Raw genomic sequence first — 16,881 nt, forward strand, 5'->3', positions numbered from 1 at the left:
ATCTTTATAACTAAAGTGAGAAAAAATTTTTATCGTAAAAGATATTCAAGACATACGGACACTGTTGAAATAAAAGCTTTCATTGGAATGCTTCTTCTAATAGATTCTTTATTTTTTCTTCTAATAGATTTCTTTCTTCCAGAAAAAATCTCAGGGACTTGTGGGATAATTCAACCGAAAATGGACTACGATTCTGTTATTTATCGATGAGCGAGAAGCAATATAGATTTTTGTTGCGATGTATTCGATTTGATAATGTATCTAATAGAAATCGGAAAACAGAAATTGATAAATTGCTTACATCGGAGAAGTTCTGACTATATTTAAAATATATCTATATTTAAAACTGTCAAAAATATTACACCGTCGGCGACTATATAACAGTCGACGAAGAATTACTGGCATTTAGAGGCAGCTATTCATTTCCAGTACATTCCTAGCAAACCTGCTAAGTATGAATTGAAAGTTTTTACCTTAGTTAATAGCCATACAGCCCATACAGTTAATATGGAACCAACAGTTGGAACACAGTCTGACGGACCTTACCGATTAAGAAATTCGGCAGAAGACATTGTTTCTAGCTTAATAGAACCGATAAAAAATACAAACAGGAACATTATCGGTAATAATTGGTTTACTAGCCTCTATTATGAAAATAAAAGGAGAAAAATCTGACATAAAAAAAAATAGAAAAGAAATGCCAAAACACTGTTACGATGAAAAGAAAGAAAACCATTGAGATCCATTTTTGGTTTCTACAATGATTGTACAATAGTATCATATTCTACTGAGCCCACGACAGTGGTGCTATTATTATCTAGTATGCATTTTAACGATGCAATATATAACTCAACGCATAATAAACAAAAACCAGAGATAGTGTCGTTGTTGTCTTTTTGATCAATTTTGTGCCAAAAATAACGTCGCTCGCAATACTAGAAGATGGCCTGTGATACTCTTTTTTTTTATTAACATATAAGATTTTTTACAATCTGTTTAACAATAAAAACAATTAGTAAAATTTTTTGTCTTTACAATGTCAGAGAGATGTAAGGTCCAGTGACCAAAGCGTCATAACACAAATATTAGCTTGTTTACCGGTGGGATACGCACATACACAGATACGCGAAAACGAATACTAAAAATGGGTGGCGCTGTTGAAGGTGTAGCTTCCACTACTGTAGGCACTGTCAGGAACGGTTTGGTAGGTCCAAGGAAACATATCGCTTTAATGTCTTCACTTGTTGGTTGTGGAGAGATTGTATGCCAGGGTGTTAGGATGCACGCGCAACCTGTTTTGATATTGTTCAGAAATTCTTTTGCACTCTTCAGAGACTTTTAGTACCTGGAGATCTATGTAAGGCGTCATTCTGGATACACCAAGGGGCATTAGCGATTGTTCTTAGAGTTTTAGATTAAAATCTTTGTATTTTCATAACATTCGATTTGCTAGCTGATTCACAGAGCCTCTTTTGAGCCCATGATACTCTTTTACGATATTTTTTTTGTATTTTCCAAAGATTTAAGTTGGCAGCTGATAAACCCGTAAATTTTAAACCGTTTTACAATTCAGGCTCTTTCAACAGAAATTCGTAGACATGCAAAAGAACGCACCTATGGCATCGTTACGTGGAAGATGTTATGAATGTGGACGGAACGAGACCGAAAAACCCGGATATGGTATATTATAGATGGATAATTTTGAATAAAAATAGTGTTTTGTTTTTAACTATATCAATAAAAATTGTTTAATATTACCAGTATGTACTTATTTTTCATCCTGATTGATTTAAAAATATCTTTTTTTGCAGAAATACGACAATTTAAAAATACTGTCCCCCACCTGCCCAACTACGTCCCAATCGCATTTAAATACGCGCCTAACGTAGGGTTAAGAAACATCTTCTCCTCAATACCTATTTACTATCTTGGCCTCATCAACAGTATGCTTATCCACCTTGGTTATTACCAATTCCCAAGATTAATACTAACCTTAGTATATATAAAAAACGTGAGACTATAACAGACCTGATCAAACAATCATTCTTAACAGAAATGGAAACTTATAAAAATCACTATAAGATATACACTGACGCATCCAAATCTTCAGACGGTGTTGGTGCAGCAATCCTTACACCCAATACATCCTTAAAATTTAAATTCAAGCCCATTACTTCGTCATATACTGCGGAGTTGTTTGCAATATTACAAGCACTTATCCACATAAAAGAGTCGAAACAGTCCCCGTCTCTCATAATAACCGATTCACTAAGCTCATTTCACACTATCAAACATTTATATACCAATAATCCAATTGCCTCACATATCAAATCAGAAATAGAGGTTCTAAATATTAATAAGATCACTGTTGACTTCATGTTTGTTCCATCACATTCAGGTATACAAGGAAATGAAGAAGCAGATGAACTAGCACGCTTAGTATCCTTAAGCCAGGACTCCATTCTTATTAATGAGGTTTCTTCAGATGACTTTAAGTCAGAAATAAAACATAAAGTGTTAAGTGCGTGGCAAAATAAGTGGAGTGCATCACAAAATAAACTCAAGGAAATCAAACAATTAGTGAAACCGTGGCTCCAACCAACAGCGAATAGACAGGACCAAGTGAGAATAACACGTTTGCGACAAGGACACAGTAACTTTACACATAAACACCTCTTTACGCGAACTGTGCCGCCAATGTGTGAAAATTGTCAAGTAACACTCTCCGTGAAGCATATACTAACTCAGTGCAAAACATATGAAGCAGCAAGAAAGAAGCACACTATACCAAATAATATAAAGGAAGCCCTAGGAAAAAACATAAACATTAAAAACACAATAAGTTATCTTAAAGAGTCAGGACTGTATCAATTATTGTAATTTTTTTTAACTTTACCTGTATTATATATTTAGGTCGCTAATAACCCTGGTGGTTACAGCGTAAATAAATAAAAAAAAAAACAGTATGCTTACTACGGACCATACTATTTCTATCGTTGTGAGTATATTTTTAATGTACCTACTCATGAAATTCAAATACACTACATTAACTTAATCAAATATTAATCTTAAATTGTCACAACTTGTTAGCTATAACAACTATAATATGTCTTTTAGTAGTTCAGTAAACTTATTGGGGACCTGACGATAAACAGAAATTTGAGTACTCGAACCTGTCATCTAAGGTACAATTAAATTAATTGTAAGTCTTTTTTTTTTCTTTCTTACCTATGTTTTGTCGATTTGTAGCATTCACTAATGGTACCGGTGCAGGCTATACGAAGAAATACCTCAGCCTGAATCACAAAAAATATTTTCTTAAAATATATTGTTACCTGATTTTAGTTGTTTGTCCAAGGAACTCTAATCGGGTTCAATAAACTTTTGCTCCATTAGTGAAACGTAACTAATACCAGTTAAAATAAGAAAGTATTCTCAAGGGAATATGCACAAGTCGCAGATATTTTAAGTTTTAGCCAATACACATTTTCCAAACTGTAATTATAAATTGTTTTAAAAATACCCAGTGTACTACGCCACTGATACTGTTTTAATCACTCCAGACTGCATTTAAAATGTCGACGTCGCATCACGGGGAAAGGATATACGGCGCATAAAAGGATCTGAAGCCGATTCTAATCACATTCACGGCGTGGAGACTGTATGTATTGAGAGGACGTAATATAACGGAAATAAAAGGACGAGGAAATCCTGAGTAGCCCAGACGATAAATGTAAGGCCCGGAGATGTATAGACCTTGCCTAACTTGAAACCCAGTGGAGTTTTAAAAAGAGTTCAACGCTCGAAGACGGCAGAAACTTAAGTGAAGATTTTTTTAAAAGCTAATATGAGGACGAAAAAAGACAATTCTTTTTTTGAGTTTGTAAGATTTGTTTCTTTATTAAAGTAACTACTTCTTATCGCTCGGTATGCCTGTATGTTTTTGCACGGACCCGAATTATTCTCACCTGTCACGGGGCGGTTGTAGTATAATATGCATAAACTAAAGTGGGAGAATTCCCGAGACATGGCTGTATACCATAATATTTAAAAAACTTTTACATTAAAGTGAAAACTGCTGTTGTAATAGATTTTCAAAAAAACTCATGTGTTTCGAGTGGGTACATATTATCCCAGAACTGTTAAATCTGTAATTATCGACGTTATGTCGTTTATTTTAACACTTTTACGTATGTACGACTCCTAACAACTAAATGTTCGAGCAAACGAAAATTTTTGAAAATATTTATCTTCACAACCTGCCTTAGTAAATTAAAGAACGAGATCAACAATATATGTTAAAATCCATCATTAATAATGAAATATTGAAATAGCTTGGTGTCGATAAACTTTGAATTGCAGTGTTGGCGAAAAAATAAACGAAACTATTGTGTCATTTCTTCTTCTTCTTCTTCTTCCTCTTTATTAGCAATTCTGTTGTTCATTGGCGGAATGATAACCCTATGAAAGGTTGTCACTCCATCTTTTGCGCGGTCGTCCGATACTTCATCTACTGATTGGTGAGTTATGTCTTATTATTTTGACAGCACGGTCTCCTCTATTCTGCTTATGTGGTTATTCCATTTGTTTTCTATTTTGTGTCCATTCATTTGTACAGTGTACGTTACATTTTCTTCCAACGTCTTCACTTCTCTTTCGATCTGCAGCGTATTTTCTGTAATTCTTCTCAGTACTCTTGTCTCAGCCGTTTCCAGTAGCCTCTGCGCTGTGGCTGTGTCGGGTCTTGTTTCAGAGGTATATGTCATTATTGGACTTACATGGCTGGCTGTATAAATTCTTAATTTGATCACAGTGTTAATGAGTCTATTTTGCCATATAGTGTTATTAAGGCATACTGCCAGTCTATTTGCTTTTTGTACTTGATCTCTCACTTTTTGCCCAGGTCTCCAAAGCTGGACAGTGTAATTTCCAGGTATTTTATATTCATTACTTGTTGAATACTGATTGTAGAAAATTAATTATATTTTCTACAATAGTTTGTCCTTCTAGAATAATTTTAATAATGATTGTTATTCTCACTAATATATCTCACTAATTTTAAGACATTCAATCAGCATGACACGCCTTCTTTCTGCTGCATTGTATCTTCTGCGCCTGTCAGTTCTTAAGATTAAAAATATTCAAACCCAACTACCCTTAAAATTACTTCGTCTTTGCCTTCTCAAATAGAAGCACGCAAGTCAAACTTACTTTTTCAGCTTCTCAAATAGAAGCAAGTAATAGTTCTTCTCACGCTTCTTAAATAGAAGCAGTTTTCAAGTGTAACTTATTTTATTAAATAGTTAACTATAGTAACTTCAGTGTCTGTGCATCTAATATGTAAGTACCTGAAATTATTCTTTCATAAAGAAGAAAATCGACAGTTTGTGTGCCAACATTTCATAAATGCCGGTCCGACAAATTACAGGGTTGCCGGATATTCAACAAACTATAAACTTTCTTGTTCTATAAATCGCATGTATTTAGCTTTAAGAACAATTAATATAAACAGTTGTGTGGTTTAAGAACATTTTATATGAACATTTATGTTTTTATTATTATTAAAAGGGTGATTTGTGTGCAATCCCGATACTCTTATTCATTCATGTAAATAATACAATAAAAATATTTCTAGCTTAATTCTTATTTTAATTATTCTACTTTTACTATCCACTATATTATTACTAATCCGCAATTTTGCGACCTAATGGTCGCTGGTCCTTCGAGGTTTTATTTATTTTTTATCTACCAAATGTAGGAAGGTGGGACTATAATTTTTCAAATATTTACTTTTAAATCATCGAACCAGCTACCTCATCCTTTCCCCTACATTTGTTTTGGTCCTTCGAGCCGGATTTCTTGTCAGAATGACATTCGTCTAATAATAATTCTATTACTTTTCAATAGCTAGCACGTTATTTGTCAAAATGACATTTTTATCATAATTATTCTATTACTTTTTGCTCACAATAATTGTTCTATCAATTTCTAAACTTATGCCGCTAATCACCTTTGAGTGCACCTGAACAATATTTTATGAAAAACTCAAAACAGTGACAGTGATTTTATAACGGACAAAATAATTTTAAAACTTTATCGGGAGTGTTCGGTTTCCAGAAATTTTTGCGAACCGGCAACCCTGTTGAAACTGCATCAACCCTAAGTACGCGATAGTAACAGAACTAACGGTCCAGTTCCTTTATCTCTACACCATCTGTTGTGTTTGTGTTAAAAACATTAGCTTTATCGGCATTTAGTGACTGATTTTATAAGTCTTGCCGAAAGATCTTTATACCTGCCTACTTACAAACCTTTTGGGGTGTTTGGTAAATAAACACTACCTGATGTTGCAAGTTTATTTTAAAACGTTTTCGTGAACATTTGTAATTTTAAGAATTCATTTTTACGATCATACCTGAATTTGAGTATTTATCTACATAATATATTGAGTATTTATATTTCGTTTTATATATTTTGAACTGTTTGTTATTGTTTTATTTTTATAATCGATATCTGCATTGTGATTTTCGTGATATTATTATTGATATTATCATTTTAACTGGTAATATTTTATTTTCTGTCTATTATTTTCTAGGTTTTTAATGATTATTAATAATTAATTTGAATTTTACCAGTTTGCTTATATTCTATTGACATAATATTTGTTGCGTAGCGCACTCCTTAATTTCTGATTAGTGGCTTTTAATTCTTTCGTATTTTAAAATGGATCTAACCGCTATAAAAAATAAACGTAAAGGTTGTAAAATTCAATTGTCTAGGATCGAATCCTATATCAAAAATCTTGATGGATCGGAGGAAATCTGCATATTAAATGTAAAATTACAAAATATTTTAAGTACCTACGAAAGTTACAAAAATCTTCAAAGTGATATAATTGCACTTGAAGATTTTAGCGATGTAGAAGTAAATGCAGAAAATTTAGTATCAGATCGTTTCGAGATTGCTATTGCTCAACTTGGATCCAATATTGAAAATCTTAATAAAAAATTATCCAATAGTGATATTATTGAATCCTCTAATGTTGTTTTGCCAAAAATCAACATTAAACCTTTTACAGGGTTGGCTCAAGAATGGCCCTCATTTTTCGATCTTTTTTCAGCGGTAGTGCTGAATAACTCTAAATTAAAAACTGACGGGGAAAAATTTTATTATCTAAAAAGCTTACTGCGCGGTCCTCCTTTAGATTTGATTTCCAGTCTGAGCCTAACTAATCAGAATTTAAACGTTGCTCTAGATATTTTAAAAAAGACATATGACGATAATTTTAAGTTATTAATTTCTTTGTACCAAACTTTGGTAGAACAAAAAAGTTTATCAAAAAGCACAGCAAATGATTTGAAGGAATTCTATATTACCTCTCGTAAAACTTTCGATTTAATAAATAATACAGGTCATACTCCTCAAATAAAATTTGAATGTTTAATTATATTTTTGCTAGAACAAAAACTTGACTTCAATTCTAGGAAAGCGTTTGAGAGCGAGCGAGATACAGGAATCATTCCTACTGCGGAAGAATTTTTTGAATTTTTGAATAAAAGACAATCAGTTTTAGAAAATTTAAATCTTTTTGCACCCAATTCTTCCAAATCTTATTCCAGACAGACTGAAAGCCGAAAAAATAAGGTTTCATTAGTTTCTAATGTAAATAACCTTCAACGTCAATCTTACAACTTCCGTGCTAATTGTTTTTATTGTAGAGAGTCTAATCATCTTATTTATGGATGTTCGAAATTTTTAGCTTTAAAACCCCTAGAAAGATATCAATTTGTCAAATCTAAGAAATATTGCATAAATTGCGTCAGTAACACTCATGCAATACCGCAATGTAAATCCTTAAAAAGATGCTCCACTTGTGGGAAACCTCACCACACTTATTTACATTTTGATAATCAATTAAACTCATCCCCTAGTACTCAGACGCATAATCACGTTCCAAATGTAAATACGACCTCTCGTTTTAGAGGAAACAATCATGGAACAGAACCATCTAATGTACATATTGTAAATAAATCTTTGTCTCCAAATATGAACCCTGTAAGTAATGAATTTATTGAATATGCTCATCCCTCATCTCAGCAAGCTTCACTCCATACTGTATCTATTTCTGATAACATAGTTCTTTTACCTACAGCTCTTGTAAATATCAGATGCTCTAATGGTCAACAAAAGGTGGCAAGAGCACTATTAGATTCTGCTAGTCAAATGAGTCTCATTGAAAGCTCCTTTGCAAAAAATTTGCAGCTGTCCTCTCGAACACAATTTGTAAATATTTCTGGGTTAGGTAGTACCAATTGTGCTAAAAGTAGAGAAGTGCTAGATATACAATTTAGTTCTCTTGTTAACCCATCAATTAGTTTTAACGTTTCTTGTTCTGTTATAAACAAAATAACAAATAATCTCCCCCAATTTTCTATATCTCCTGAGGTTCTAAAATTACATGAACATATAATACCCGAACTTGGCGACCCATTTTTCTTTAAAACCGGGCCTATAAATTTACTTCTTGGTGCTGATATTTATTTTAATTTACTTAAATCTAATATTATTAATATGGGACCTAGATCCCCCTCTTTAGTTGAAACTTATCTGGGTTACGTTATCGCCGGTCCTATACCTAGGAGCCGCTTAAATTTTTCCTCAAACCAAAATAATGTTTCTCATTCTTTTATTACAACTAATGATGTTCAATTCGAAAGAGAAGATGAGTTGACACGTCGTATGGAAAGTTTCTGGGAATTAGAAACTATTCCACTATCAAAAAATCATTGTTCTAGCGAAGAACTTGCAGAACAAATATTCAAAAACACCACTATTATTTTACCGTCAGGTCGTTACCAGGTCGATATGCCCTTCCTCGAAAATATGCCCACAAAATTGGGGCAGTCTTTTTGCATGGCACGCCAAAGATTTATCTCTCTTGAGAAAAAATTCAATTGTGATTCAGTTTTATTTCAAAACTATAAGAATGTTATATATGAATATCTTACTTTAAATCACGCTCAAGTAATCCCTTTATCTTTTTATAATCATCCTACTAATGAATTTAAATATTTTATCCCCCACAGAGCTGTAATACGGAAACACCGTTCAACGCCTGTGAGAGTAGTTTTTGACTTTAGTGCCCGTACTGATACCGGAGTGTCCTTAAATGACCTAACTTCAAAAGGTTACCAAGTACAGGACAATCTCTTTGACATATTCTGTAGGTTCCGTTGTTTCAAATTTGTCCTTTGTGCTGATATTCAAATGATGTATAGATTTATAGATATAAATCCATCACAACGTCATTTCCAAAATTTTTTATGGAGAGAAAATTCTTCTGATCCCTTCACCTGTATTCAACTCTCAAGTCTTAGTTTTGGGCAAAATTGTGCACCGTATTTGGCTACGCGTGTCTTAAAGGATATTGCTGAGAGATATCCTAACTTCCCTAATGCTCGGTATGCTCTACTTAGACAAACCTATATGGACGATATTTTGTCAGGTACTAACGATTTTTCATCTCTAGAAACAATATATTCTGAGCTTAATACTATTTTGGGTAAACACGGATTTAAGCTTCATAAATGGCAATCCAACTCTTCTGAATTTTTATCTACGATATCACAAACTTCGTCCTACGAAATTGATTTTAATATTAATGGCTTCCCTAGTAACATACTAGGATTAAAATGGAACCCTCTGTCTGACCTCTTACTTATTCGTACTACTAATATACAAGAACCTGCTGTTTTAACTAAACGCAGTATTTTATCTTTCATTTCTTCTGTGTTTGACCCCCTGGGTGTGATCAATCCGCTAATCGTGCAGGGAAAACTTATTATGCAAAAACTATGGCAATCCCAAATATCCTGGGACACGCCCATTTTTGATGATTTTATTTTGCAAAGTTGGAAAAAGTTTCTTTCTTTGTTATCTGACATTTCCAATATGTCTATACCTAGATATTTAATTGACAACAAAACCATATGTTCCATTTCCTTACATGGCTTTTGTGATGCTAGTCAACTAGCCTATGGAGCCTGTGTGTACCTTGTGGTTAGCTATAATGATAATACTTTCTCTTCAAGATTAATTGCCGCAAAGTCCCGAGTCAATCCATTAAAGAATAAACTTACAATTCCTAAATTAGAGCTGTGCTCTATGGAGTTACTTGCCATCCTATCTTCTCGGATTATACAAATTTTGCATGATACTATCAAAATTGAGTCCATTAATTTATGGTCCGATTCATTAGTTGCCTTAACATGGGTTAAAAGGTCTGAATTAGAGATATCTCCTTTTGTTAAAAAACGAGTCCTTACTGTTCGTGATAATAGTAGGAATACCACATGGCGACATATCAGATCTCCGTTAAATCCCGCTGATCATTTGTCGCGTGGAAATTTTTCATCCGATGTTCGTCAATTCTGGTTTCATGGTCCTCCCTTTTTATCTCAAACCAATGATTTTGATTCCATTGATTCTTTTGAACTTCTAAATGAAGTACCTGAATGTATGCAAGTATCATTTCCCATTACTGAATCGCCAGAACAATTCTGGAAATCTATATTTTTAAAATTTTCGAAATTTTCTAGCATGCAAAAAGGAATCGCTTTTAGTTTTAAAGTGATTCTCAAATTTAAAAAGATAAACATTTCTGGCAGTCCTTTAACAGTAGAAGAGCTTCAGAATGCCCATGATTTTATTATAAAACAGGTTCAAGCTTATTCTTTTTCCAATGAAATCAAACTATTACAGGAGGGAAAATCTATTTCAACTCCCAAATTACTTCCTCTTAATATCTTCCTTGATGAAAATAGCATACTCCGTGTAGGAGGTCGACTTGAATATACCGAATTAAGTTTTTCTCAGAAATTTCCCATTTTACTCCCTGAAAATGACCATGTTGTCGATCTACTAATTAATCGGGAACATATGCGTTTAGGACACAGTGGAGCTCAAAATGTCCTTGGAAATTTTCGTCTTCGATATTGGCCGTTAAATGGTATACGAAGAATTAAAACTATCATTAAAAAGTGTGTTATTTGCCATAGATTTAATGCTCAATTTGCATCACAGATAATGTCCCCTTTGCCTTTGGATCGAGTTCAACAGGCTCGTCCATTTTCTAAGACCGGAATAGATTTTGCTGGTCCTATTATGATTCGCTCCTCTAGATTAAGGAAGGCCCCTACCACTAAGGCTTATATAGCCATTTTTATATGTATGGTAACCAAGGCTATCCATATAGAACTTGTCTCCGATTTGTCCACGGAAGCTTTTATTGCTTCATTAAAACGATTTATTAGTCGTCGAGGAAATCCTCAAATAATTTACTCTGATAATGGCACCAATTTTATTGGAGCTCGTAATCAATTACGAGACTTATCTTTATTTCTGAAATCCAAAGAAAATAATCACGAAATTCAGAATTTTCTTTCTTCCACTGAAATTACCTGGAAATTAATCCCTCCCAGGTCTCCACATTGGGGCGGACTCTGGGAAGCAGCTGTAAAGAGTGCTAAATTTCATTTAACCAAATTGCTCGGCAATACTTGCCTAACTTTTGAAGAACTTTCAACTTTATTAGTGCAAATTGAAGCCATATTAAATAGTCGTCCCTTGTATCCCCTTTCTAACGATCCTAATGATCTCTTGCCTCTTACTCCTGGTCATTTTCTGATTGGAGCTCCCCTTACTTCTTACCCAGAAAGGAATCTTTCTAGGACCCCTACTAATCGACTTTCTTATTGGAAAGTGTGTTCCAAACTCCAACAAGAGTTTTGGAGAAAATGGTCTGTGGATTATTTGCACCGTCTACAGCATAGACCGAAATGGCAACTACCCCAACAAAACTTGGCGATCAATCAGCTAGTTCTTATACAATCTGAAGATCGCCCTCCTTTAAATTGGCCACTAGGTAGAATATTGGAATTATTGACTGGAAGGGATGGTAAAGTTCGCGCTGCACGTGTAAAAACAGCAGAAGGTGAATATGTTCGCCCCATAATAAAATTAGCACCTCTTCCAATTTCTGATTAAACCTTTTCTTAACGGTCTTTTCGATCATTGTATATATTTTAAATTTTCCCCGCCCCCCAGTATGTAGAAAATTAATTATATTTTCTACAATAGTTTGTCCTTCTAGAATAATTTTAATAATGATTGTTATTCTCACTAATATATCTCACTAATTTTAAGACATTCAATCAGCATGACACGCCTTCTTTCTGCTGCATTGTATCTTCTGCGCCTGTCAGTTCTTAAGATTAAAAATATTCAAACCCAACTACCCTTAAAATTACTTCGTCTTTGCCTTCTCAAATAGAAGCACGCAAGTCAAACTTACTTTTTCAGCTTCTCAAATAGAAGCAAGTAATAGTTCTTCTCACGCTTCTTAAATAGAAGCAGTTTTCAAGTGTAACTTATTTTATTAAATAGTTAACTATAGTAACTTCAGTGTCTGTGCATCTAATATGTAAGTACCTGAAATTATTCTTTCATAAAGAAGAAAATCGACAGTTTGTGTGCCAACATTTCATAAATGCCGGTCCGACAAATTACAGGGTTGCCGGATATTCAACAAACTATAAACTTTCTTGTTCTATAAATCGCATGTATTTAGCTTTAAGAACAATTAATATAAACAGTTGTGTGGTTTAAGAACATTTTATATGAACATTTATGTTTTTATTATTATTAAAAGGGTGATTTGTGTGCAATCCCGATACTCTTATTCATTCATGTAAATAATACAATAAAAATATTTCTAGCTTAATTCTTATTTTAATTATTCTACTTTTACTATCCACTATATTATTACTAATCCGCAATTTTGCGACCTAATGGTCGCTGGTCCTTCGAGGTTTTATTTATTTTTTATCTACCAAATGTAGGAAGGTGGGACTATAATTTTTCAAATATTTACTTTTAAATCATCGAACCAGCTACCTCATCCTTTCCCCTACACTGATGCCATCAATTTCTATTTTATATCTGGTTGGTTCTTTGCTGACTAATATTGTTTTAGTTTTCTTAGATGAGATTGTTAAATTTTCTTATGTTAAATCTGTGGACCAGTCTTTGCTTTTTCATCTTGGGCTATCAATATTGCGTCTTCTGCGTAACAGAGTATTTTTATTTCTTTGTTTCCCATTCTGTATCATATTCCTGTGTTAATGCTTTTGATGATTTCATCCATAATTAAATTAAAGAGCATGGGGCTTAATGAATCCCCTTGTCTTATTCCGCTGCCTATTTTTATAGGTTTTGTAAGCTAAAAAAAAAAAATTTTATGAAAATATTGCATTGTCGCATATATAAACTTTGTGAGGGGATAACTGGTGATGAGCAGTTTGGTTTCCGAAACGGTATGGGTACTCGAGAAGCTCTTTTTTTGCATGCGAATACTCTTACAAAAGACCATTGAGTTTAGGAAAAATATTTACGTATGTTTTATAGATTTCGAAAAAGCCTTTGATAAAGTACCACATACATTATTATTTCAATGCTTAGACTTAGTTGGTCTGGACACGTATGACATTAGATTGCTTAAAAATCTTTACTACAATCAGACCGCTTGTGTTAAGGTGGACCAAGAGGTTTCAGCTAAAGTTTCTATTAAGCGTGGTGTCAGACAGGGATGTGTTTTGTCACCGATGTTGTTTAATGCCTACACTGAACCAGTTTTTGAAATAGCGTTAAATAATCGCAGCGAAGGTGTTAAGATCGGTGGTGAAATTATTAACAACATCAGATACGCCGATGACACCACAATAATGGCAGATAGTCTAAAAGATCTTCAAACCCTGTTAAATGCTGTAAAAAACGAATGCACTGAAAAGGGCTTAACAATCAACGCAAAAAAAAAACAAAATGGATGGTGGTCGGAAAAATTAATATCGAAGACTCAGTACTAAGATTAGATAACAAAATCCTGAAAAGGGTGGAACACTTTAGATATCTGGGTAGCTGGATTGATATTGTATTGATATTGAAATTGTACCAGAATAGAACTCGCACGGAAAAACTTTATTAACAGGCGTTCTGTATTATGCAGTAGAAGTCTGTCGTTGACCACACGTCTAAGAGTATTGAAGTGCTACGTCTGGTCCACTTTGTTCTATGGATGTGAAACCTGGACAACAAAAATAAAAAATCTTAACAAATTAGAAGCGTTTGAGTTATGGTGTTACCGTCGCATGCTCAGAATCCCGTGGACAGCACACATATCTAACGAACGCGTGCTAGAGACCGTGCACAAAGAGCGAGAATTGATCAACATCATCAAAATGAGAAAGGTCAAATACTTCGGTCATATAATGAGAGGACCTAAATATCGCCTACTCCGGTTAATCATTCAGGGCAAAATCGAAGGAAAACGTTGGGTCGGAAGAAAACAACTGTCCTGGCTGCGTAACATTAGACAATGGACAGGTCGAACGGTCGACGAACTGTTTCATCTAGCTGCCGACCGAGAATTATTTCATCAGCTTGTCAATATGACGATAGCTAACGCTTGAATACAAGCACGGCACACAAAGAAGAAGAAGCTGTCCATATATTCTGACTTCCATTTTGTTGTTTTCGTAGATGTTGTTGATAGTTTTTATAAAATTTAGGTAAACTTCTTTATTATACAGAACATGGAGTCCATCATTGAGTCTTACGGTGAAGGTTACATTCTTTAGGTGAAATAGATAAAGAAAAACTGGTCTAATATACTCTAGTGATTTATCAGTAATTTGCTTTATAACGAATATTGCATCTGTACAAAAGATTCCACTACGAAAACCCTGTTGTTCATCTTATCCTCTAATTTATTAGCACTTTACACACACTTTTTACACAAATTTTAGTTGTAAGTTTATACCTCTGTAGTTTTCTGGCTGTTTTTTATCTCTTTTTTTAAATAGTTGAATTAGTTCGCTCGTAGAGCTTTTTTAGGGAGTCAATCCACGTATCCTTTTCTATGTGTTTTGGTTCTAGTAATTCCTTTACCTCCGTTCTTTGACCTTTTATGACGCGCCACATTTCCTTTTGCAGACCGTAAAAATCATGTTCATTTCTTTCGAAAAGCGTTCCCAGTGATCATTTTTTATTTTTCTTACAAGTGCACGTGTTTCGTTTCTAATTGTCTTGTAATTGTGGTATGCCTCTTGTGTTGTGGTTGACATGTATTTCAGGTAAGCTTTTTTCTTTTCTTTACATTTTTCCTTCACTTCTGTACAAAACCATGGAGTTCTTGGCCAGGGGAACGATTTATTTTTATTTATATTTCTTTCGCCAAGAACTTTCTTGGTCGAGGCTAAGATATTAGACTTAATTTTTGCCCAGCTTTCTTTGACTTCATCACTTCCTGTGATATATGTATTTCTGCTTTTTTCGGTTATTCCTTTTTGGAATAGATATCTTGTGGAGTCATTCTGTAAGCTTTCGACTTTTAACTCGCCTGCAGTTTTGTTGGGTGGATCGAGTATCTCGAGAGAACTGTTGCCGGCCCAAGCCCGAATAAAGGAGGATCAGGTCTACAGCCAGGTTAGCACCCTACTGATAGACTTTAAAACCATGCAGCTCATAGAAACAAAATTATGCCTCGGGCATACTACCTTAAACAGGAATGATTTTGTCATATCGTGGCAACTAAATGTTCGGACAATTCAAGAAATCACTATTTTAATAATGTTGTTACATCGTCATGCGCCTTTACAACTGCGACAATCGTATTTAGCATTGTTCTTATTATGGATTTAGGATTAACACAAGTCAGGGTCGATATTTTCCTATTTTATTTTCAAGTTGGCTGCGGATAATTACGAAATATCTTTTTCATCTTATGCCACAATATCTAAATAACATTAAGATCTGAACTTTTTATAGGTCATTAGATGACTGTTGTTTTTTCCAAACTATTTAGTTGTTTTAGCCGTACGTTATGCACCACCGTTTTGCTGGAGCATAAAATTCAAGTCGTGGTAGAGATCGTGAGGACTTGGTACAAGACTATTTTTCAAAATTTCTTGCTGCTTTCGTTGTGCCTTTCGTTATCTCATATCTTCCTAGACCCACTAATGGCATGTACCCCCAAATCATAATTCCTTTGGGAAACTTTACAGTTCTTTTGAGGCAATATTTATGGAATGCTTCATTTTTACTTCTGATATCCAGTTTTCGAAAGTCCCCCATGCAAACATCAAATTTCGATTTGTCACTGAATATGACTCTGGACCAGTTCACTCATCAGGGTCCATGAAATCTTCGATTGAAGCGATTTGTTTTTTGCTTCTCTTTTAGCAGAGGTTTTTCTTTCGCTTTAAACATTGTCAGTAATGAAAACTTACGCATTCATTTAAAAATTACGATTCAACTGTATAATAACTGAGTCCTCATTTGTGTATCCATTTACTGCAGCACTCCTTTGATCAATTTTTTCCAACTTCTGTTTTCCATTGTGCTGTGATAGCAGTTTACAAATTTTCACTAATAATGGTCGATCCCTTTTCCTCTCACGATAATGCTTAAGTACGTCCGCAATTATTGTAGACTTAGCGAGATCTAATACTTCAGCAACATCTCGTATTTTTTTTACCCTGACAATATTTTTTAGTTATCTTCTTTCTTCTTCTTTTTTTATGTAGACATGACTCTGTCTGTTTTTTAATGTACCTCCAGTAAGTTGTCGTTCCATCGTTTTTGTGGTCTTCTGACTGATCGTTTTTCTATTAGGGAACAGTCTATTGCAGTCTATTTGTTGTTCGGCTTATATGATCGTTCCATTTTACTCTTCTATTTCTTACCCAGATCTTGATGTTCTCCATAACATCCTTTTTGTTCTCTCTGTGTCAGGTTGTGTTTTTGCCACGTATGTCCTTATTGGTG

The 16,881-nt window shown here is 34.1% G+C and overlaps 1 protein-coding gene across 1 annotated transcript; it reads left to right on the forward strand.

The window, feature by feature from the left end:
* The first annotated feature begins 507 nt into the window (after positions 1–507).
* On the forward strand, positions 508–12,045 carry LOC140438633 (uncharacterized). The gene is made up of 2 exons (XM_072528291.1): positions 508–622; positions 7,460–12,045. The coding sequence occupies exons 1-2, from the start codon at positions 508–510 to the stop codon at positions 12,043–12,045; spliced, it is 4,701 nt and encodes a 1,566-aa protein (XP_072384392.1).
* Positions 12,046–16,881: the final 4,836 nt, after the last annotated feature.

This window comes from Diabrotica undecimpunctata, chromosome 4 (genome assembly GCF_040954645.1).
Source record: "Diabrotica undecimpunctata isolate CICGRU chromosome 4, icDiaUnde3, whole genome shotgun sequence".
Taxonomy (NCBI): domain Eukaryota; kingdom Metazoa; phylum Arthropoda; class Insecta; order Coleoptera; family Chrysomelidae; genus Diabrotica; species Diabrotica undecimpunctata.